Source organism: Zonotrichia albicollis, chromosome 8, assembly GCF_047830755.1.
Source record: "Zonotrichia albicollis isolate bZonAlb1 chromosome 8, bZonAlb1.hap1, whole genome shotgun sequence".
Classification (NCBI taxonomy): Eukaryota; Metazoa; Chordata; class Aves; order Passeriformes; family Passerellidae; genus Zonotrichia; species Zonotrichia albicollis.
Window position 1 is genome coordinate 27,355,715 of NC_133826.1, and position 23,907 is coordinate 27,379,621.

A 23,907-nucleotide genomic window follows, 5' to 3' on the forward strand; every position below is an offset into this window, starting at 1 on the left:
TATACCATGGTTTTCACATGGTATTTATTTGTGCACTTCCTTGTGTTTTGGTGTCTCTCCATCCACCAATCCATTGTCTGAGCACAGAACACTTTATAGAACTGTTTAAAATGTGTCCAGTCCCAAGGGATGCAGAGCTGCTGAGCAAGATCATTTTACATGTTCATAAATCTGTATTTTTTTTAGAGCAGGCTGGTCTCATGCTAAGCAATAAATACTGGTCCTGCAGTCTTGGAGTTGGTTCTTTTTGTCAATACAAATGGAGACAATGGTTTTGGAGAAGTTTTACTAAATAAAGCATTTTCAAGTCTGACTTAAGGGGATCTTTTTGAGTTACTTTAGTGGGGAAATCAATGCTGCAGTAGCTGTATTGGTCTAGAGCAAGCAGGTGGGTGTAGTGCCGTGAGTTCACTGTGACAGGAGTGTGGCAGGGCTTTAAGGGCTGCTGAAGCAGGTGTGGGGTATGGCTGGTGATAGCTGATCTGGAAATCTGCCTCTCAGCATCCCACCAAAAGATCCTCAGGAAAATCTGGCTCGCAGCATCTCCCAAAAGAAAACCAGGAAAATCAGGAGAGGCAGAGGATCAGGAGAGTGTTTAGAAGGGAATAAGACTAAATGGAGCCTCCAGATGAGAACAAAAAATTTAATATGTAAATTTGATTGAACAAATGTGGCATAAACTAACAAAATTAGTCTCTGTTTAACTTACCAATCTGCTTTTGCACAAGAGTTTATACAGCTGTAAAAATCACCAGAGAACACAATAGTCTGATCAGAATAAACACCAGGGGTTTGGGAAACTTGTTTTGAAAAATGGGCACTGTTTGAAGGAGACAAATAAATCAGGATAGTAATAAACAGCATTTAAAATGACCTTAAGAGAATGTTAAGTGCTTAAAATCAGGAAATGCCAGAACTGGTTTTGAGAGCCATTGTAGTGTCCAGCCTGTTTCTAAAAAATGCAGTATCTCTGAGATCTTTTGCAACCTTCAATGCAAATGAATGATAGCTTTTTGTTTGCTATTAATACTCATTTCTCAGAGTTGATGGAAGATATGAAAGGAGAAGCAGCACAGGAAATAGGACAGGGGCTTCTATTTCTTTAGGTGCCCTCTGTGTGTTGTGTAGGCTCATGAAAAGAAGCTGCCATGCTGCATGTATTGCAGTTGTACTCAAAAGTACACTGAGGTGTTTTGTGCCTCCTTCTAGCCCCTGGGTGCTGAATCTCCCTCAGCCCTGAGGTTCCTTCCAGCTGTGGAAGGTTCAGGGGAGCCCTGCCCAGCCACAGGTTCCAGGCATGGAAACAAGCACCAGGAGGTGTGGTGGGCCACCAAGAGAGGGTGTGGTGGCCAGCACAGAGCGGTGCCATTGCCTGCATGCTGCAGGTGGCTGCAGGTCTCTCTGGGCTGGAGCAACCACAAATTCACAAAATTCACCAATTGGTGAACCAGTGACTCACCAATCCTGAGCTCAGTTACCACCTGAGCATGACAAGAGCTGCTGGACCATAGCCATGAGCGTTCTGCTCGTGGTGAGGGTCTCTGCAGCCTGGGAGTGCCTGTGCACCACCTATGAGCACCAGGTAGCTGGCACAAGTTTTGTTTTCTCCAAGTTTTGCCTGGAGCAATCTGAGCAGCAGCCTCTGGAAGCAGCCATGGTCTGGCGCTGGGGAAGCAGTTTGGAAAGGCAGGAGTGCTTTAGTAGTTGGGGGTCAGAGGATGCTGGGCTGAGCGTGCCCTTCACTGCTGCTGCACTCTCCTGGGGAGCCTCTGGAATTTTGTGTTAAGGCCACAAATGCCACACTATGTCTGAGAGCCATTAGCAGATGAGGAGAAAATGAAGTCCCCTGTGGTATTTTCAGGGTTCCCAGGATGAAGGAGGAATTCAGAATTTGATTCTATATACTGTACTAAAACTATACTAAAGAATAGAGAAAGGATATAGACAGAAGGTTACAAAAGAATGATAATGAAAACTCGTGACTGCTTCCAGAGTCCTGACACAGCTGGACAGTGATTGGTCATTAAGTCAAAACAACTCACATAAAACCAAACAAACAAGCGCCTGTTGGATAAACAATCTCCAACCACATTCCAAAGCAGCAAAACACAGGAGAAGCAATCAGACAATTACTGTTTTTATTCTTCTCTGAGGCTTCTCAGCTTCCCAGGAGAAGAAATCCTGGGCAGAGAGGATTTTTCAGAAGACGTGGCAGTGACAGTCCCCTATCAAGATGGCACATGAGCAGGGTGTCCCGGTGCCGAGCTAACAGCTGTCGGTTTTCCCGCAGGTGCCTGCAGAAGGGATCCCGGAGCCGCAGGATGCCTCCCGCGGGCGCTGCCTGCGCCGCACGGTCAGCGTGCCCTCGGAGGGCCAGTTCCCCGAGTACCCGGCAGAGGGGGCCGCCCAGCTAGGTAAGAGAACCACGAGAGAGAAATACAATAAATGTATCGGGGAGCTGCGAGCTCTCAGAGGGCAGCGCCTGCCCCAGCAGCCTGGCCAGGCGGGTACCATCATGCAGAGGTCGCACAGCCCAGACGTTGTGTGTAAATGTCTCCAGCAAAGCGACTGCCAAGCACCAGCATTTATCCAGATACCAGATAGATGGTTATGGGATGCTGGCCCAAAGGGAGCTTTGTAGCTGTGTTTTTAAACTCACTAGGCAGCCCTGGGATTTAGAGGTGAGAGCTGCTGGATGTGGGTCAGTGGGGATGCAGCTCTTGTGGATGGCTCTAAGTGGTTCCTGCTGGTTTAGAGCTGGTAGCTGGTTGTGTTTTACCTCACCTCTGGAATTTCCTTGGCTTCATGTTTTCACAACAAGCACCCAATAACAGGTTTTTCTCTAGCTTACCTGTTCAGGGTGCCATTCCTAAAAGAAGCAGCTATATGCCTGCTGTTGGCTATAATTATACATGTTGAAGCTTAGGCAAAGCACAAGAAAAGTATTAAAAATGACAGGCAAAGTTGCAGTGGTTCCCCAAGTCCAGGTTTGGCCCAGTTCCCCCTGTTTTCCACCCCACCTGTGGCTGCATAAAGAGCACCATTCCAGCTCTTCCCAGAAAAGAAGGAAGAAGCAGCAACCACACACAAATGAGCTCTTCTTTCTCTTCCCAGCCTGTGCAAGAAGTTTTCCTTCACACAGGCTGGTGAGACTTAGGAGCAGTTCTTCCCTGGTGCAGCTTTGAAAAATGCCACTCCTGGGAGAGTGAGCTATGAGGAATAAACATGGATCTGTAAATAGTAAAGCAGCCTTGATAGCTGCTGTCCAAGGTGAAGAGCAGATAAGGTATTTTTCATTTCACAGCCTCAGCTGGGTTTTTTTTTTACTAAGTATTTTATTTTGCAAGTATATTGCCCACAAGTAAGGAAAATCCCACCCTTGTAGATGATAAATTAGCACATTGAACTGTATTGCTTATTTATTTGTACTTGTCAATAGCACTGTTTAACTCTTTCCTATTTGAGGAAGGCAGATAAGGTTCTTTTTTTATTTCTTAGATTACAGATTGGAAGTCTGAAAATAATCAGGACAATGTTGGGGATTTAGGAGGAAAAACTGCAAAATACTTTGAGATGAGTGACATGAAAAGAGCCCTGATTGCATTTGTTTGTGGAGTTTCAAATGCACCTCTATATGATCATTTTGTTTTGCCAGATGAATGAAGGTTCATTCTTGTTTGGAACTGAACCTGGTATTAATCATCTTTACATGGTGTTGTAGGCAAAATACTTACTCCAGGTATATGGCTAGTGAGGGGAATAAAGAATTGCAGCCAGTCTGCACTAGGCAGTGAATATTATTTATAGCTTTATAAGCTAGAAAGACCTTTAAAAATATAAGATTTAAATTCCTTCTTCTTCTGTACCATGTGCAAAAATGAGTGGATTTTCTAGACTTCTCTGAGCATCTCAATAGCTGGAAACCCCAGTGTTATGTTTTTCCATGAAACCTTGTAACATTCTTTATTTTCCTTCAAGGCCATAGAGAATGGATGACTCTGCTGTTTGGTATCTGCCTTGCTGTGTATCTTGCTGCAGTTTTAGATGCAAGTGGCATCTTGTAGTGTGTTATTTGATATATGCCTGACAAGAATATATTAAAAGTACCAGATATCTCCATGTGAGAGCTACAGCTGTAGTGAATACAGATGTCACAGAGTGTGTGGGTAAAGGAACTGGGCATGCAATGGGAAGGGAAAAATTGAGCAATGCCCTTTCTGTGAGTGTAAATGAGAGTGGGAGGAAGGTCATATATAATCTCAGATTGCAGGGCCCTAGGTAGTTCCCTTGTTCTCACATCCAGGTTAAAAATGTCTCTTGTCATGATTACAGAATTCCTGCTAATGAAAAAAGTGGGTTGGTAGCAAGCAGTGGGAATAGCTTTATGTCAAGATGCTGAGCCAGAGGACACATTAGTGAAGGGAACCATTGCACATCCTTATACAGAGGAAGAAGCAGATGGTGGCAGCCAGGACCTATGACAAGTAGTACAGATAACAACTACACTAAAATAGCTTTGGAATGGACACCAAAAGCTGAAAGGCACAGCAGAGGCAGCTACAGGATCTGGTAGAGAAATTGCTATGCAGAGCTGATAAGAATATCAAGCTTGTCCCAGGGAAGCATGTGGATAACATGGTAACTGCAGGCCATGCATCTGACAGTGATATCTAAAATTACTCCTTGCAGAAGAGCTCCTTAGGATTGGCTCTAGTGCAGAGGTGAAGGCATTTGCTCTCTTGTGACTTGCTAATTAATAGATTTATTTATTAAAAATAAAAAAGGACCTGTAAGGTGATGGGGTTCTTTTTCATTGGTAGCAATAAAGTTATAACTTCTATGAGAATCTTTTTGTTAATGGAGCAAGTGGAACTGTGTGTGTTATTCAAGGGCTTTGCATCATCAGCTGTAGCACCCATTCTGCAGATTTCTGTGGCATTCTTTACAGAATTATGCACACATCCGTGTGGCACCATTCCTAGGAAGTGTGTGGGAGACAAACTACCCACGTTACATCTCAGAAATGGAAGCAAGAAATGTGTAGCTCCCCAAAGTTCAGCACTCAGTCAAGTGTGCTTCACCCAAGGGCTGCTGAAGTCATTCTCTCAGTGTCTTTCATTTTCCCCCTTGCTGCAGGGTTGGCTCAGCTGTTTGGGAGGCAGCTGCTGCACCACTGTGGTTACAGTCCCTTGTACTAAGATAGACACCAATTTCCACATACTTCTGTACAGCAAGCTGTAATTTGTGATGGTTCAGCAGCTGCCAGAGGAGCAGCTGAGCCATCCCTTCTGAGCAGCAGAAACCACTGTGGTCACCCTCAAACGAGGGCCGGAGGGGCAGCACAGGAAAAAAGCACAGGATAGAAAGTGACTTGTTTAAACACTGAAAACTAATAAGATCACTTAAAAAATCTAACTCCAGAGGCACTCAGCATCTGCAGCTAGCTTAGAAGCTTGCCCTCTGCTTGCAGGCTGGGGAGAGGTTGTTGCTAATGCTGAGATTTTTAATTCCTGTCTGGAAGATACACTGTACACTGAGTTGTGTCAGCAAGCCATCCGTTAAATATATGCCCTGAAATTTCCTTGGTGCATAATCCCTATCATTGTAGTAATACCTCTGTGAGTGAACAGGCACACTCTAAATATGTCATTTGCTTGCTAGGATTTCATCTTGGCACCACTTACTCAGAGGAGCCTCCATTCAAGAAAGCTAAAAATGGAGCTGTAATTTCTTCCTAACTCCAGCTTGACAGTCCCTAACCTTCTTTCAAGTGTTATTCGCAATGGGGTAATTCTATCACAAAGTGTGATGTAGACCCTGGAGAGCAGCACCTAAATGTCACAGGAAGAGGGACTCAAGCTGGGCCATCTCTGTTTTGCCTGATTTCTGCTTCAGATCCTGCTCTTTTTCTAACAGGTGTATTTTTTCCTGTTAGGGAGATTACGTCCTTTTAGAGGATCGTTGTTTATAGCAGTGTGTTGGAATTAGCCCATTCATACAGTAAAAGCATGATTCAGATTTCCACCATTCATGCTGTTTGACAGGCTAGTAGCAGTTACCACTTCCTTTCCCAAAATAATTGTCTTCTCTCTTGCTCTGCTTCCTTCTTGCCACCTGCTCACTCTAAATGAGAGTTGTTGAGGAGGCTACGCAGCAAAAGTTTGGATTCTGGCAGCTTTGTGGCATTAATAAGAGATCTTTTTTTGCCTGCATATGTGAAAATATCAGGAGGAATTGAAAGTGAGGAAAGGCTTGAGGGTCTGGTTTTGTTGCTGTTGTTTTTTAAAATTTTCAAGTATTAGGAAAGAGTATCATCAGCAAGATTTTTTGAGATTTTCTGATGCATGGAAAGGCTAGTAGTGATAAATAAATCTTCTTTTTATATTTGGAGGTGAAATCATCCAAGAAGAAAAAAAGACTGTTTCACTTGTTGAAACAAGTTAACCCTGCTTTTTCTCAGTCTGAATATGCATCTCTTGAAAAAGGGCTGCTGAAAGGAGGTCAGAGATGAAGATGCCCCCTCCAAATTTTGGTTTTGTCCTCATCTATAGTCACTAGCATTGAGAATGAAGCTCAGACCTGTTTTGATGCCAGGCCTAAATTGCATTGCTACCAGGTGAGCAGTTAGCTGGGCTCAGACAGAAATCCTGCCTCTCTACTCTTCTAAAAATCCAGAGGCTTTGGAATTGGAGTGAGCATCAGAAGATGAGTTAAGCAGCATCTGGTTTCACTGCTGCATGCTGTGTTCCTCAGAACAGCTCCTGCAAGTCTCTGCTGAGCTCTTCTGCCTGGGGAGGATTGCTCCAATACCCAGCCCATGCTCTTCCTTCAGGTAAAAACCTGGCAGGAGAGAGCAGAAAAGAGCCAAAAAGATTCCTGGGGTGATTTTAATAACTTCTTTTTCTAAGACAAAGTTGTTTACAACTGAAACTATCAAAGCTGAGCTTTGCTTTCTGTATATTCCAGCTGGAATGAGTATTTGTGATGAAAGAAAAAATAGATTTACTCTGTGCTCACCACATAATTAAGATCCTTGTGCAGTAACATCTAAGATAAATACCTGGAAAGGGTTACTAGTTTTGGAGGTGGGGAGAGGGAGACAGTTTAGTTTGGAACAAAAAGTATTGTTTGTGACCTGCTCAGTGGGAGAATCTGCAATGCACCAGTTTTTACACTCAGTAAAGGTTTTTATGTTCAGCAAAGATTTATTTAGGAGATATTCAGGAATTTGATATGATGGAAGCCCTGTAACTTCTGAGAAAACTGTGTGCCAACAAGAGGGCTGTCCACCCTCCACCACTCAGCTTGGCCTACAAAGAATATCTGTTAGGAAGTAGGGATGAAAAAATGCACTTCACAGCTCCCGTATCTCATCTGTAGGGATTTATGATGTGTCTTGGTGCAGTCATTTTCCCAGTAGCCCTGTCTGCTTTTTCATCCTGCTGCCATGCGCAAAACCCCCATCTACTGCCAACTGTTGTGCATGGCAGGGATACAAAACAGGGCTTGGGTTCAGCCCTCACACGGAGGGGTGTGTTTGGCAGTATCTCTGGCAGGAGGATGGATTCAGATGTGCTGACTTGACATGTTTGCAGCTCTCTGGGTTTGCCCAAGCTGGGCTTGCACGAGCCTGTTTGTGTGTACCTGTGAGAGACTCCCATCCTCCTCTCTGCAGACCCAGGAGAATCAGATGCCTTGCTGCCAGTTCCCTTTATCATGTCATTTAGCAGGCCTCAGTGGGTGGTTGGGGATCTTCTTTTTCTTTTTGACCTGTGCTTTGTACCACAGAGCTCAATTTCAGTGCTCCCAGCAGCTGCCAGGTGATGCTGGAGTGAGGTGGGACAGGGAGCAGGGGATGTGACACCACCCTGTGTTTCCACAGGCTGCAGGTGCTCCCATGCATTTTCTGCTTCCATTCTCTGCTTCCCTTCAGCCCAGACCTGCCAGAGTTTGCAGAACACATGTGTGGGAGCCTTTAGCAAGCTGGGATCTGAAGCCTTTGGCTGATGTAATTACACAAACAAGGCTTTGCTGACAACCACAACCTTTGCCTGCTTCACTGTCTGCTGCCTTGGGTCATGATCTCTTAGTGCTGGGACTTGGGTATGAGGAGTAGGGAGTGTAATTATGCCAAGATCAATTGAAATTTGAAAACTTTTAAGTCTTTAGATGGTATTATTTACCTATCATGGTCTATCCCAAAATGCAAATGCATGCAAACCATGAGTTGCCTTTTAAAAAACCTCCTGTGAAATCCAGGACATCTTGGACATCTTTACAGGCTACAGAGGGAAACATCTACTGTGTGAAAAGTGCCCTGCTATATTTTGCATCCACAAAAGAGGTTAAGAAACTTTGGGAAAAGCCCTGAAGTGATCTGAAATTTGGACAATGTACAGTGCAATTTGCCTGCCTTGCAAGGATGGAGAGTTTAGGCAACTCTGCTTGAAATTAAAGCTGACTCCAGGGAGGCTGGATGTAACAAACAGGATGCCTGGATCTCAGTGACATTCCCCTGGGCAATTGGAGTTATTTGTATACAGAAAATTGCCAAGCTGCTATCTTTCTTCTTCTATGACACAAGTGAAGCCAAAGGATTTTGGTTTGTTCTGAATGCTGCTGAAACTTTATTCCCCTGCACATGGATCATCTCTGCTGAAAGCTGAGTTTCATCATGAAGCAAATTTTATCTGTTTAGATCTTAAATCTTTTTAGGGCAGAGATAAAGGGTAAGAACACATAATCTCAGCTTTCTAATATTGACACATAATCCATTAGGGCTTTTTTTTTCCCCTTGGAAATGTATATTACATCCTTGCCCACTGCTTCCAGAGCATACACAAAAAAATCACTTTAGTGATTTTTTAATTTTATGTTGAGAGTATAAAGAACACCCTGTAAGGAGAGCATGTTGTGCAATGTAGTAATTTCTGAGAACTGGTGGCTCTTGGGCCATCTGGGGCAGATTTGTTGCCTGTGATCTAACCAAACCTTGGTTTGTTATGGAGGACCCTGTGATTTTCCTTTGTTTTCTCAGGAACAGCAATAAAAAAGTATTTTTGAAGTTCTTTAGAGAAATCTACCTTAAATCATACATTAACTTACTGGATTGTTCAGTTTTGTGGCTTCTCTTTTCTAGTTTCTTATCTTGTGGCAAAAAGTAATTACACTTCACTTAACCATGTATACTTAACTTTTTTTCCATCAGTAACAACTGGCTTAACACTTAATGGACAATTAGCCTTCCTTCCTCCTGCCTGAATTACCTTGTCTTGTCTAGAGTTAGTTTGGACTGTTGAGCCAAAAACATACTGATCTGATTCAAAGTTGGGTATTAGTTTACAGAATTAGCTGTTGATCAGTTTATTGCTTTAACATAAATTGATGCTCAAAAATGCAGGTATTGATGAGCTTGGATTAGGTGCATTTAGTTTGAAATTCAGTGTACAAAGCTGTCTGTGCTGTGCAGGGGTGTGACATTCCTCTCTCCCTGCTCTCCCACCCTCCTTGGGGCTGCTGCTGTCTCTTGCCAGGGGAATGGATTCGGCTCCATGCAGAGAAATCCTGCTCACATCCTTGTTGTGGTGATGGGCTGGCTCTGAGTCTGACCTGGGAGATGGTCCAAATCACCCCCAGCAGCAGGCTGGAGTTCCAGGAGCTTGGGTGTGAAACAGAGCTGCTCTCTGTGCTGGCTTTGATGGAGCCAGTGCTCTCACAGTAGGAGTGGAGCCACAACCCAAGCGTGTACTGGGGATTTTATTAACCTGCCACCCTTTGTCAGTGATCCCTCTTGAAGGGCACAAGGGGAGGGAAGGATTAGGACTGTGATTTTTATCTGCAAAATGGACAAAAAGCATTTGAGCAGCTCAGCAGAGAGAGATCATTTACTTAAAGGAGAAATAATAAAGGCACAGAGGAAAACTGGACTCCTCCAAGAGGAAATTGGGCTGTTGAACTCCACTGGAGTTCATCAGGAACTCTTCCAGCAGGCACCTCTGTGCTGCAAGCTCATCCTGGAGTCTCAAAAGCAGCCTTGGAGCAGGACAGGACTGCACATTCTAGCAGTGATTAGTGCCCATTAAGGTACAATTGGTGTGCAGTAAAGTGCTTTTGGCTACAGACTAATAATTCTGTATTTTTGAGGCTGCTTGATCTCATATATCACCCAGTGAAGAACTGAAGGGTTTTTCTGCTTTATTTTTTTGTCTCAGTTGAAACTGCAGATATTTCCTTGACCTTTCAGTGAGCTGGATGCAGTTTAGGTGAGGATCTGGCCACTGCAAACTTTAGTCATTTCACTTGTTGCTCCTCACCAATGGTCTTTTCCCTCTGTTCTGTGCCATGGACAAGCTAAAGCAGCAGCATAAGAGTCCTGATATTTGAACATAAGTCATGTAATATTATCAGGGGTTTCTAATAATTTGTATTCAATGTCACAGTCTTCTGGAAGCAACTTTTATCCCTAGACTTTGCAAATTGCATTTTGAATTTCTGAATCTGGGTAGATTTCTAGATTAATTCCAAGTACTTGTAATAATCTGTCTTTCCCACCCCTAATTGATTTATTTATTAATTGCCCCATTCACTCTTTCTGCCTAAGTCTTCGGCAGATGTCTTTGCTTGAGTCAAACAGATTCTTCAGGATTTCAGAAATCTTTTTTTGAGGCCCATACAGCAAGTTGTAGGACTGACAAAAATAGCTGCCAGGACTGAACCTTCCTGCATCACTAAAAATGGCTTCTTTGGGAGAAATAGGCAGATTATAGCTGTATTTCAGAGATGAATCTGAAGTTTTAACCCTTCTGTTAGAACCTGATTTTAAAACAGAGGATTCCTAATAGACGGAAAAAGAAAAAAGGAAAACATGGGAACAAATCCAAATGACGAATAAATAAATAAAAATAATAAGCAATTAAAAAATAAATATTATCATAATAATGATGATAATAATAATGGTGATAATAATGGTGATAATGATAATTAATATTATGATTATGATTATGATTATGATTATGATTATGATTATGATTATGATAATGATAATAATAATAATAATAATAATAATAATAATAATAATAATAATAATAATAATAATAATAATAATAATAATAACAACAACAAAAAGCCATTATTTGCCCAAAAAAAGCACAAGAACCCTTTGTAGAGATGCACAGGCTAACTTTCATGTCCCAATCCTTAATTTTTCCATCTTTTCCCTCATGCCCTGTGGTGCACATGCATTGTGTGCTGTTGCTCCACCCTCTGGAGTGATGCTTTTCTGTGGTGCTGGTGCCCAGCTCTGGAATGGAGGTGCTGTGCAATTCCTGAGCATTCCTGACTCTGTGCCTGGGAGAGAGGAGATCATGGGCCCTTAGGAGCTGTTGCTGCTCTTCTACAAAGTCTGGCTCACCTGGTCCTAAGTTTTCCCTGCTGCTTCCAGTAATTTGGCATTGTGAATGGTTTTAGAGGGCAGTGAAGCGGTAACAATTTTTATTATTTATTTTGGAGTCAGTATTGTTTAATCACACATTCAGTAAGTTTTTTTCCCAAGGGTTAGGCTTGTTTTTTGTCACAGATTTTCCACCTGAGCCTTGGCAGGAGGTAGGGTGACCAAAGCTGTTTTTTCCAGGTGTGGGAAATTGTCTCAGGTAAAAATGTGCAGGAGCTGTTTTAAGTAACCCTGCAAGAAAAAAAGGTAGTGGAAAAAAAGGGGTGAATCAGAGGTATTGCAGTCAGATGGCAAAATTAGATAAAGTTAGGAAAAATTTGAAGAAAATTAAAAATAAACAGAACACTTGCTCTTGACAACAGCAAAAGGCAGCCCCTCAGTTCTTGATGAGTAATTTTTGTTTAGCAACAGGCTGAGCAACTTCACATTCTTGTGTATGTGTGTGTGTGTGTGTGTGTGTGTGCGCTCTGGTGCCCCTGGCTGGCAGGTGGGACCTGCTGGAGGGCACTTTAAAAATGGGCATTTAAACATGACACTCTCTATTGTTGGGATGTCACAACGTGGTGGCAGCAGCAACCAAACTGCGTAAGGTTTGGCTTCTGTGCCTTAAAGAGCTACAAATAAATGAAAATGCTGTGGCTGGAAGTTCAGCTCTCGGCACTGCTGAAATAAAATAAAAAAGAACAGAGCTCAGGAAAAGGCAATTGGTATCAGACTTCATCGTTTCACTGCCAAAGTCAGATCTTTGAATTTAAGGACAAAAATAAAAGGCATTGCAGAAAACAAAGAGGAGGCAGGGAAGTTTATTGTTTGCTTAAGTGGCTCTTGGGGCTTTTTTGGTGATGTGTATTTCCTAAGCTGTAGAAGCATTTGAAGTGGGGAAACATCTTCAAGGAAGTGCAGTTTCCAAGCAGATTCCGATACATTTCCTGGTCCAGCTCTTGAGATGTTTTCATGTAAACCTGCTTCTTGCACTCTGGGCATCGTCTGCAGTGAGCTACCACCCTCTTCAGTTTCCCTGTCGCCGATTTTAGCCTCGGAGCCAGCTGCTCGCGATCCCTGAGTTTTCTCAGGCAGCTTTTCCCAGGAGCGTCTCCTGCTGCCCACACCCCTCCCACCCCACCCCGCGTTCCTGCGCTGCCTCCCGGCTCCGTGGGACGGGAGAATGGATCGTGTGCCCGTCCCGGCTGGCTCCTGCCGCCGCTTTCGGGGAGCATCCGCGGGGCTGGCAGGGCAGGCGGCTCTCGGGGGGCGGCTCTCGGCCAGCCCGGGCCGGGCAGCTCCATAGGGAGCCTGGGCTGGGCTGGACCCGGCTCCGGCTGCGCGGGGAACAGAGCGCGGAGCCTCCGCTGCCCCTGCCCGGCATCCTGGCAGGACCATGGTGGAGCTGAGGGGATCCCCAGAGAATGCAGGGCACAGGTGAGACACATCCCTCCGGACACGGCCGGGTTCCTGCGGCGATATCCCTGCCCGCGATGTCCCTGCCGAGACGTTCCTGCCCTGATTCCTGCCCCTGTATTCCCGCCGCGCTATTCCTGCCCCAATATCCCTGCCCCGATATCCCTGCCGCGATTCCTACCGTGATTCCTGCCCTGATCCCAGCGGGGCGGGGTTGGCTGGGAGGCACAGAGGTGTTCTGCTGGAGGTTTAAATGACTTGGCTCAAAGCGACTCGAAACTTGCCGGGGTTTTGTCCCTGTTACATGTCTGTGCATTTTCTATTCATTTATGCATTTTCCTTTTATTCGTTTTTTCAGCTTGGTGCAAAGGTCTTTAAAGGGATACATTCCTTTAAAGAGATGTTTATGTTGGTACTTTTCTGCTCACTGGTATGGAAATTAAGTGTTAGTATTAAAACAACGTGTAGATGCAAAGATGAAGAACAGGTTTTTGTAAACTGCTTAAAATCTATTTTATTGCCACTAAAATCACAAGGTTTCTTTTTCTCCCTCTCACTGAAAGCCCTTGCCTAAGCCCTTACTTTACCTAAGGTAGTACATTTTTAAATGACATTGAATTTCTAGATAAGGCCATCATTTAAGGGCACCCTGTAGGAATATTTGTCAGAGTTTCCTTGTGGCAGGCATTATGAGATGTTTCTAGCATAGGAAGGATGTTGCCAACCTTGCTTCCTGTCCCCCAGAAAGTGATGATAAATCAAAGCAGTTCAGGGAATCCTACAGGTTCCACGTAAAAACCAAGAAGATTCGGTTTCCTTTCAATATAAAGGACACTGCCTTAGCAATGGCACTTGCTTTTCCAGCAGCTTTTGTCCTAAAATATATTAAGTGATAGCAAGCTAGAAAACATTTAAGTTTTCTGCCTTTTGATATGGTTGAGCAGTTTCCAGTAGGTACAAAACCAATAAATGCTGTCTAAGGAATCAGGGAATGGAATCTCCTGAGTCAAATGTTTTCTACCTTGGAAACCTCCTTTAATAGGTGCTGATTACGACCTCCTCCTTAGTCATTTTCCTCCTCATCCATAGACATTACTAATTTACTAACTTGGAGAGACTGTTTTTGTTAGCCTGAACCAATGGGCTTGTTCTGCAGCTGCTTTTGAATTACATGATCAGAAAATGAAAACCTTCTGCCTCAGCTTTTTTTCAGACAAACATGCAATTCTTTGAGAAAGCAAACTTTTGGCAAACTGCTCAGAAAAGTTCAAGGCACCACAATGCCTATTCCTTCCAAATTTCATTTAAGTGTTTTTTTGGGGTAGTTACCACGAGGTTGCCTTTAGAATTTCTTGTCTCGTTTTTGGGGCTCTTTCATATGATTAACATGTTAATAGGGTAGAGAATTAAGAGTACAATACAGGGGAGCTGTGGAAGGCAGATGTGAGCAGCAACTTACATTCCTGCAAATTCTTCATGTTGTTGCCCAGCTTTATCTGATACTCTGTGGGTACTCTTTCTCTCTTTAAAATCTCCAGGGAGGGAAAAAAAGTGTAATTACAATGAATACTTGAGGTGACTTGTGTCAGAAAGATCTGTCATGGCTCTTTAAAGCTCATGGGAACAAATCAGCTTCATTTGTGCATGAGCAGGAGGAAGGGACATTCTGCTGCACTGAGCCTTGTATTGCCATTTTCTGATATCTGGGAGTCAGTGTAACGTGTAATATTGGAAGTCAAAGAATTTGGGGCTGCAGCAAATTACAGGGTGTGGATGGCATTTGTAAATGGCTCGTTGGCATCAAGAGACAGATTCATTCTCCAGCCTCTAGAGGTATGTACCTTGTCCAATTCTCCACAAAGGGAGAGCTTCCTTTTATCTAGATTTCTTGGCTAATTGGCATCAGACAGCACAAATGTTTTTTAGGAGGGCTAATAATGGTGGGATTTGAAACTGGGCCAGTGGCAGAAGGGAGACCTAATGATCCCCTTCCATTTAATTTTCTTTAGTTATGGGTGACTGCTTCTGGTAAGGGAGAGGGAAATCTGCACAGGAAGTCAGCAAGCAAATAATGCAGCTACGGGCAGAACTCATGGTTTCAGCACTATCACCTCCACATGTAAAATTGTCTACAGGCTGGGAGTGTGGATTTAATGGGAAATGATGGTGAAACTGTTGTGGTACACATGACTGTAAAAATGGGGTTACAGAGGAATGGCTGCTTCTCTGAGCAGGTGGTGGCAGCTACAAATGGCTGTGGTGAGTTTGTGTGGAACCATAGAACCAGTAAGGTTGGAAATGATCTCCAGGATCATCAGCTCCAACCGTTACCCTGGCACCTCCAAGGCCACCACTAAACAGTGTCCCTAAAGGCCACATGCACACATTTTTTAACACTTCCAGATGACTCCACCACTTCCCTGGGCAGCCTGTTCTGGTGCTGGACCACTGTTTCAGTGAAGAAATTGCTCCTGATGCATTCTTGCCTAGCAGAACAGTGCTGATCCTTGGGCTGTGGGTGTGATATTGCATTTTTCTTCTCCTGCACCTGCTCTGTGCTGAGCAGAGACTTTAGCAGGGCAATGTTGTGATGTGAACACCTGCCAGAGGAGTGAAACAGCTCTGCCAAAATGTTTCCTTAGAGACGAGTCTCTGGGCAACCTTCAAAAGTAGCACCAACCCACAAGCATCAAAAAATCAATGTCTGGTTTAAAAAGATGGGATTAAAACTATTTTTTTCTATTTGTTTATCCATTTTTCTAGTTGTTTTGGAGTAGACTTCAGTCAGATTTCCAAGCTCAGTCTCACTGAAACCGTTACAGACAGGTCCTTTAGAATAGATGTTGTAATTGTCTCCACATCTGTTTGGTTCCAGGGGTAATGGCTACAGAAGAATGCCAACTATACAAAAGAAAGCATAATTCTAATGCCAGCTTTCACAGCATTCATGCCCTTAAAGCCTGGCCCAGTATGTCCCAAAGTCACTCCAAAATGTCAGCAGTGTTTTCTCCATACTGAGTGTCCAGGAGGAAGCTCATAGATATTGCATCAGCCAGAAATTAAGGTCATGTCCACAAGATGGAGGACTTGGTATGTCCTTGTAAAAATTCCTTCAACTCCGCAGTCTCTTCCCTTGCTGTGCTTCATTGCTTCACCACCAAATCTGGTCCCTAATTTGGGAACAGATTAAAAACCCCCTCCATATGCTGCCTTTCTTGCACCAATCCCCAGTGTTTGGCAGGGCCTTGGGCTTTGGCAGTTGCTGTATTTTGGTGCTCAGGCAGAGATTAACAAAGTCTCCCTATAAACACAGGTGGAACTGAGTGGTGAGAGGGAGGGAGCCCATGATTCATGGGCAAGGATAGGGAATCATGCTGCTGGTCACAGTCACTCAGTCTCTGGAGTGCTCCTGCTTTTCTGCTGCCTGGGAAGTGCCAGCCGGGTGCTTTGGGGCCACTGCACACTGAGAGCTTTTTGGTGGTGGTTTTCTGTCTCCTTAAGTGGTGTTAAAAATGCTGGTAACTTCTTTTTTAGTCTGTGCCAGTCATGGAGAGTTCAGCTCCCACCTGATGGTGTTGGCAAAGCTGTGGTTTCTTGATGCATAAAGGGAGCAAGCAGTGACCTGTGGGTGGAGTAAAGCTCCCCGCTGGCACGGCACCCTCAACCCTGCTCTGCAGGAATCGCTGGTATTTGGGTTGTGCTGAAAGCAACAAGTTGGACTCGTTGTGGGAGTGCTATGAGAGGCTGTTACCTGGAGCCAAACCTTGGAGGAAGAGGGTAAATAATGCTTCAGTTGATTGGGCAGTTCCTGTGTGATCTGGCCAGAAGCTTAAGTGTCATGGTCAGTAGATCATCACATTGGTCATGGTGAATGGAAGCCATCTGTGTGGGTGTCAGGCATTCTGATGGAACCAGAATGGTGCAGACTGAATGACAGGATATTTATTTCTCTCTCATATTTAGTTCTCTGTCATGTGAACTGTTTTTCTCAAAACTCTAGTTCTGTTATTCTTTGAAGTCATAGAAGGACTCCAAACCAACCACCACCCAAACTCCAGCCCTCACTAACTTGTTCTTTCATTTGTTTGCTTATTGGAGATGTCATCCAAATGAGTCTAAATAAGAAAAATCTATCCTGGGTCTTTCCCAGCTCTGGTTGAGCCTCTATGCCCAAGGAAAAACAGTAGGTCAGGAAATAATAGTAGAGACCAACATGAATGGTGGAAGCATGCCAACAAAACTGCCTTAATCAATTATTTTCACAAAATACAGCACTTGTGAACACATGAATTGTGAAAACTATGTGGCCTGCAAGGTGAGGACGAAAAACTCCTGGGAAAAATGTTATTTTGTGAATGCCAGCATCAGAAATGAAGCACCCTTTACATTCTATTCCTTAAATATATATAGCTGGGTGTATTCACACTTTAATACAAAATGCCTGTTGACATGAGGCATATGGTTCACAGTCTGGAAAGGCACTCCAGAGTGGATGGCTCTGTAAATAACATCTTGGCCCTAATTTGGAATTAAATTAGCTTAATATTTTTGGAGTGGTCATTAATAGGTACTTAGAAACTTGCAGTCCTGCTAGAAGTGTAACTTAGCTGAATCCCTTGGCTATTCTGAGGATACCAGGGAAGTTGGCTTGAGTACAAAAATGTAATTAAGTTGGTGTGGAAGTGGGAAAAAATACCCCATGGTTGTTCATCAGTGAAGTTCTGGAAATCCAACAGTTGTGCCCAGCTGAATTACCTGTATTGTTATATACTACAGAAGGTCAAGGTTTGTTGTTTTTCTCACCTTCCTTTTGGGCCTTTCTGTCCCTATTTATCTTTCCAGGCTGTCAGTAGGCGCAGCTTTCACTGCCCCTGGATTCCTCTGTGTTCCTGAAATTGTTGTTTAGGAAATTCTTTTTTCCTGCCCCCCATCCTGAGTAAGCACTGGTAAAGGTCTCTGATCTCAGCTGGTCTGGGAAGGCTGGTGGTGCTCACTCTGGAAGGGAGGAGGACAATTACCCAGCTAAGTGACAATATTACAGCAGTGTGCAGAGGTTGTCATCTGCAGCTGGCTAAGAGCTGTTGAGAGTAAGTGTAGAGATCAGTGACTGTGCTAAAATCACTTCATTAGGCAATCTGAAAGGATAAAACACTGGGCTATAATGTGTATGTGTGGGCTGGCACTTCATCAGCAGGGTTTCACTTTCCACAATAAATGAACTGGCTTCAAGAGAGACTTGAGTGTCCATCCATTTATTTTTTTTTTCTGATTAAAAAGGGCTTTCTGTGTACTTTGCCATGCTCCAATGGGGCTGTCTCCATCTTCTCATGTCTGACATAATTTTGCTATTGATTTACACTGCAACAGAGTTATTCTGCTCATAGCTTGCTCACAGGATCCTGTCACAGCACTCACTGCACACTGCTTTTGCTCAGGTAGCTTAAGCCAAAAAAGTTACCCATGTTCCAAAATAACTGTGAATACTCCCATCATGATTTCCTAATACAGATTGAGTTAGTCAGCCTTGTCCACTGGGATCCTGTTGAACTAGATCACAGCTTGGTTAGGAGGCTGTTATATTGTAATGCTGCTCCTCAAAGCAAAATTACTTTCATTATAGATAGGCACTTAAAATGATTTAATGAAGGAAATGGAGCCTTGTGCATGTAGAATTGACATTTTTAGGTGTCTGGGAAACTTATTTTCAAGCCAGCTGCTTGCTCCATGCTGTGGCATTGAGAATAGGACTGGAAAGTTAGTACTGCTTTGCATTTTTCTGGGGCAAAGTGCTCAGATAACTCCTGTTATTTCCTGATGGGCAGGAATGAAGGTGAGTAGTTTTGCCTGACACATGACATTGTTCCAGGGGTTGGAGAAACAAACACTCATTGTTTCTATTCCCTTCTAAATTATCTGTAAGACATTTTATTAAGAATGACTTGGGTGTACAATATCTAACATATATAGCTGTGAGGACATCATCTCCTGCCTAAAGCAATATCCATCAATCAGTCTGTCAGCACCTAGTGCATGTAAGACCCATTTTTCCTCCCCTTGAAAATGCCTCATGCAGAGAACATTAATACATTATGATTTATAATCCTACGTTGACTATGTGTTTACAAAGCGTCTGCATCACAAGGTATCTTTGCTCTATTATTTGCATATATTATGAATTCTCACTTACTAAAAATTCCTGTAGAAAACTCTGAGACTTCTGCTTCTGGGTAGTTTCACTGATCAAGACAGCTAATTTGCTAATTTTTGAATTCACAGGATGGCAAAGCTGCTTAGCTTCACAGGTTCCAGACTCATAACTTCAGGAGAGTGACATTTGTGACAGCTGCAGAGTTCAGTCAGGGGCTGTAAGGCAGGAATTACCAAGGAGGGATGTAGACAAGTTTTAAATTATTGGTTTTTGTAAGATGCTCCAAAGCAGAAGGGCTTGCTTTAATTTCCAGACTTGAGAATTCATCTGCTTTTAGAACTCAGGGGTGAGGGAGATAACCTGTTCAAAGTGTTTGGGTTTTTCTCATGTTCTCACCTGCTATTCTGTGCAGCTACTGGTGCTAATTTTGGAAAGCAGTCTCTCAAGATGGATATTAACTGCTTCTTGTCCCTGCTTTTTGATTGGGGTTTTTTTGTTGTTTTTTTTTTTTTTTTTAATTACTGCTTTGCTGACCCTTCCCGTCTCTCTATATTTTCATATTTTCCATACTTCTGGTCAATAGAGCTGTTTGCATCTGGATTTGCATTGGTTCAACAAACTCCCAGTGTAGGTACGTCCCACAGCATGAAAATAAGTTAGTCATATTTTGAATAGTCTTCTCATGCTGATTTGCATTTTATCTTGCAATCTGGCTGTCCTGGAAAATTTGGACAAGACTTTTTTTATGGTTTTTGGAAAGCTCTAGAGCACAAGACCTCCTTTAAGACAGATTTAAGAAGGTATTCCCAATAAAAGTTCTGCTGTGAGCAGCACCTCCTGCAGCTGTGGAGCTGTCTCTGGCTTTCTTGCACAGCAAAGATTTTAAAATCAAAATCAATGCTCAGAGGAGTCTGAAGATATGTTTGAAGGAATTGTTTGAAACTAAGTGTTCAAAGGATGTAAGCAGAGAGGACATTTCTGATCCCAGGGTTTGATAATGGTCTGTCAAAGCACACAAACCTCAGCCAGAGCCCAGTGGTTGGGAGATGAGGCTGATAAATTCAGTCTTGGAACTAAGGAGCAATTTGCTAAGCAGAGGGGAGTTAACCATTGGAACAGCTTACAGGGGATCAGACAGGCTCTTTGTGGCTTTGTGAGGGTGCTGACAACTGGGGATCCTTTTTTCTGGAACCAGGTCTTTGTTCAGAGATAATTCAGGGGATGGATGAAGTCACTGGGGGATGTTCTAAAGGTGTTTCAAGTCAGGTTAGATGGATCTGGTGTCTCTCCTACATCTTTTCTATCACTTCAAATTCCCAGCACTTCTAGGGGGACTGTGTTCATGACTTACTCTCTTACAAGGACTTTTTAATTCTTGCTTTTGTTCTGATGTCAGTCTCCACCTCCTGACAGTCCCTTGCAGGCAGGTGACTGTTGTATTGCACTGCATGTTAGTGTGACCTGTTAAACCACACAGAACTAAGATAAATAATAGGGATTCATTTATGCAGGGTTTTCCCCTCTGTGAGTTTCCCCAGGAATGTTAACTCCCAGAAAAATCTGCTTATCAAAAACTTCACTGTCCTTTCAGTTCCTAGTTGAATCCTCCTGCCTGAAGTCTTTGCCAGTTCTAGTTCTATTTTTAACAAAGCTTTTTTTAATCTTCCCATATTTTAAAATACTCCAATAAGCCAGTTTCTTATTTGATATGCAATATATTTCCCCTGCTATCATGAACATTTTAAAATATTGGAAGAGATTAATAAAGCTAAATTATTACACAAGATGAGGCAGCCAGGGAGGAAAACAGGATCTGTATGTGATTTGTACTCCTAGAAAGGATACAAAATTGGTAAGTGTTCATAGGAAATCAATACTCATAACTCTGTTTTCTCTAGAACCTTTTATTTATAGAGAAGGTAGTTAATATTACAAGTTTTTAATGGAAAGACACCCAGGTGATTGCGAGTACAGGATTTGATTAGGGAACTATAAGAAAGGAGTTGAAATTTTAATTTCATATTGACCAACCAGATAGACCAAAATAACTATCTAATCCTTTCTGGAAAAGTTATTTAATTCCATTCTTTTGCAAGTAGATTTACATCATTGATTTGCACAGTCTTAAAGAAAAGGTTCTACTTGTGAAAGTTGGACAAAATGTGATCCTCCCACACACAGAGGGGAATCTGTTGGAACAGTTCATTAAAAAAAATAAATCAGCTCTTTTAGCACAGGTGGAAATCTGTCTATCACAAGATTTTATGTGATGTAGGGAATGTTTCTGGGTTTCCATCCCAGCCATGGGATACAGCTGCACTTGTTCAGTGGGAACAGGAGGACAGCTCTGCTCAGCCTGGCATGCTGCTGGGGTACCTGGCTCCTGCCTGCCTGTCCCACGTTCCCTCATTAACTGGGAATTCTGTAGAGCATCTGCCCTGCTTGGCAGGTGTTTCATGAAAATATCTGTCCTGCAGAAACAATACTTGCTACAGTTTGTCTTAGTAATTGGAATTTTCCTCCCTGCTGGGACTTGATAGCTCTTCTTTTTTTTTTCCAATTCATTTGTTGGTTGGTATCTAATTTTTTGCTTTGCTGATCTAATGGCTTTTTGGTGTAGCTTGGGTTTTAGTCAGTGGTCAGCAAATATCCCTGTTTGTAATCGGGACTGGCAAGTGTATGAATTATTTAAAATAAAGACAGGTTCAGAAACTGGTGAGCAAAAGGCAGCTGTCTCTTTAAAGAGTGCAGTTTGATCAGAGCATCAGCCCCATCCCCTGAGGACAAAGGCAATTTTGATTTGTGGGGCCCAGGAGTCCCTCACTTACCAGGATTCGTCGCTGCTCGTGCATGTGTAAACCTGCAAAACGCTCTTTTGTGTGGAATAAATCTTACACTGTAAATCCTGCACGATTAAATGTGACCCCTCATAAAGTCACAGCAACGAGGCTTCACTGCAGAGCCAGCTCGCTGTCCAGGCAGGACGGAGTTATTTCCCATTTACCTTGGTTTTGGTTTGTTTGTTTTTTGTTTTTTTTTTAATAAATAACACCCATCAGTGCTGATGGCTTGGTATTTATTTTTTTTAGATAAATAACCACCCATCAGTGCTGCTGGCTTCTTTGAGCCCCCAAGATTGCTGCTGTGTCCTTACCTGTGTCTGTGGCAGTGGGGGCTGAGTCCAGCAGGGCTGTGGCAGCGCTCGGGGCTGAGGAAGAGGAGGGATTCCCCCTGTCGTGGTGCTGAGGAAGAGGAGCAGTTCCCTGTCCGTGCTGCTGTTGGCAGCCAGCAGCAGATTCCATTATTGCCGATCAATGCGCCGCCATGCAGGAGGAGGGGAGAGGGAGGGGTGGGAGCTTTCTATTCACACATTGATCAACCTGCCATTGCATGAACAAATTCATTGCAAGGAAGGCTGGGATGCTGGGATAATAGCTGGAGCAGGAAGGGGCTTGTAAACAGGGGAATGCAGGCTCGTTAGAAGTGGGGAGGGGATTTAAATTGCCTCTGAGCTTGCTGGGTTGTTTTTTTTTTTTTTCCTTCCTAGCATAAAGCACAATACCTGAGCCTTCAAACAAAGCCAACACTGTGAGGAGTGGTAGGGCTACATTGCATTTAGCTGATGAGCTATTGTGCTGACTTATTTGAGCTTCTTCAGCACTGATGTGTTTCTACTTTTTACTTAAGTTGATTCTTTCATAACCTGCTGCCTCTTCTGGATTTTGAGACCTCAGTGTCCCCTGCTTCCCTTTTTTGCCTTCTGTCTGTTCCTGCCTGGACTGAAACCTGCCACAAAGGGACAGGTACAAATCCCAGTTGCTGCTCCCACCCATGCCTGCCGTGGCAGAGGTAGGGTTGGGAGAACAGGGCAGATCAGGCTCCCATGTTTGCCAGTGTAGGCTGTAACTGGAGTACTGGAATCCCAAGACCATCAGCTCCTCCCCATCCTTCCTCCCCTGCTTCGATCACTTACTGTGTTCTGTATGGAAAAGTTTTCTGGCTGGAGAATAAGTCTGCTTTCTCCTGGGCATGTGGCTGAATGGCTGGATAGCAGCACGGAAGATGAGAAAAGCCTTCTCTCGTTCCTTGGTACGGTAGGGTACAAACTGCATTTTTGGGGTTTTAACACTTACTGGGAAACTTTACCACTTTGGTGGTTAATTTCTTTGGTGTTTCAGTTACCTGACCTTATTTCTTTTTATGAGCTTTTAAGTGGTGTCAAGTTTTAATTAAACTTGGTTACAGCGTGTTTGAAATAGTTACAAACACACTGAGCAAGGGTTACCTTGTAAATGGGCACGCGCCCTGCGGCCCATGAACTGAACTGGATAAACAATGTTATTTACTGCTCTGGTTTTCTTCTCTGTGCCTTTTGACAAGCTGATCACTGGGCTCAGTCCACTTCCTCTCATTTCTGTCAGCTTGCCTGACTTCTGAACTGTGTGATGGCAGCAAGATAAATCAGGGGAGACTGCTCAAAGTTTTTCTTCTTAAGAGAAATGTGCAGATGCATTTAGAATAAAAATTTCCAAGTGGTGTCTTAACTGTGGGACCAGGTTTAGGGTTCACTGGCACCTCTTGGATATCTGCAGTGCATTGTGTCTTTTCCTGTGTCCATAACAATAATTCCTCCTGCTCAGGGACAAAATCCTGCCACAGAGCAAGAAGTGCTGAGGCTGGGAGCAGCTTTCTGGGCCATGGAGAGGAGCAGGCAGGAGCTGTTGAGCTTTGGTGTGTTCAAGAGCCAGTGAGGCTGTCCCAAAGGATTGCTTTTCAGAGAATGCCTCTATTCACAGCCCTTTTGCAGACAGTAAAATATTGGTTTGGAAAGCTGTGGCTCAAGGCTGTTGTTTAATAAGGAGGACAATAAATATTGATATCATACTAATGTGTGTTTAAATCATAAGCCTCT

General features: G+C 43.4%; 1 protein-coding gene across 12 annotated transcripts in view; it reads left to right on the plus strand.

The window, feature by feature from the left end:
- Positions 1-23,907, plus strand: part of RASAL2 (RAS protein activator like 2) — a 163,783-nt gene that overhangs the window by 87,292 nt on the left and 52,584 nt on the right. For 10 of the 12 annotated variants that reach the window (XM_005490209.4, XM_014269275.3, XM_014269278.3 and 7 more), the window contains exon 3: positions 2,291-2,414. In XM_005490209.4, coding sequence (XP_005490266.3) covers positions 2,291-2,414 — 124 coding nt within the window. Of the gene's footprint in view, positions 1-2,290; positions 2,415-12,021; positions 12,869-22,583; positions 23,085-23,907 lie in introns of those variants that run through there. The other 2 variants (XM_014269280.3, XM_074546353.1) reach the window with 2 other exon arrangements.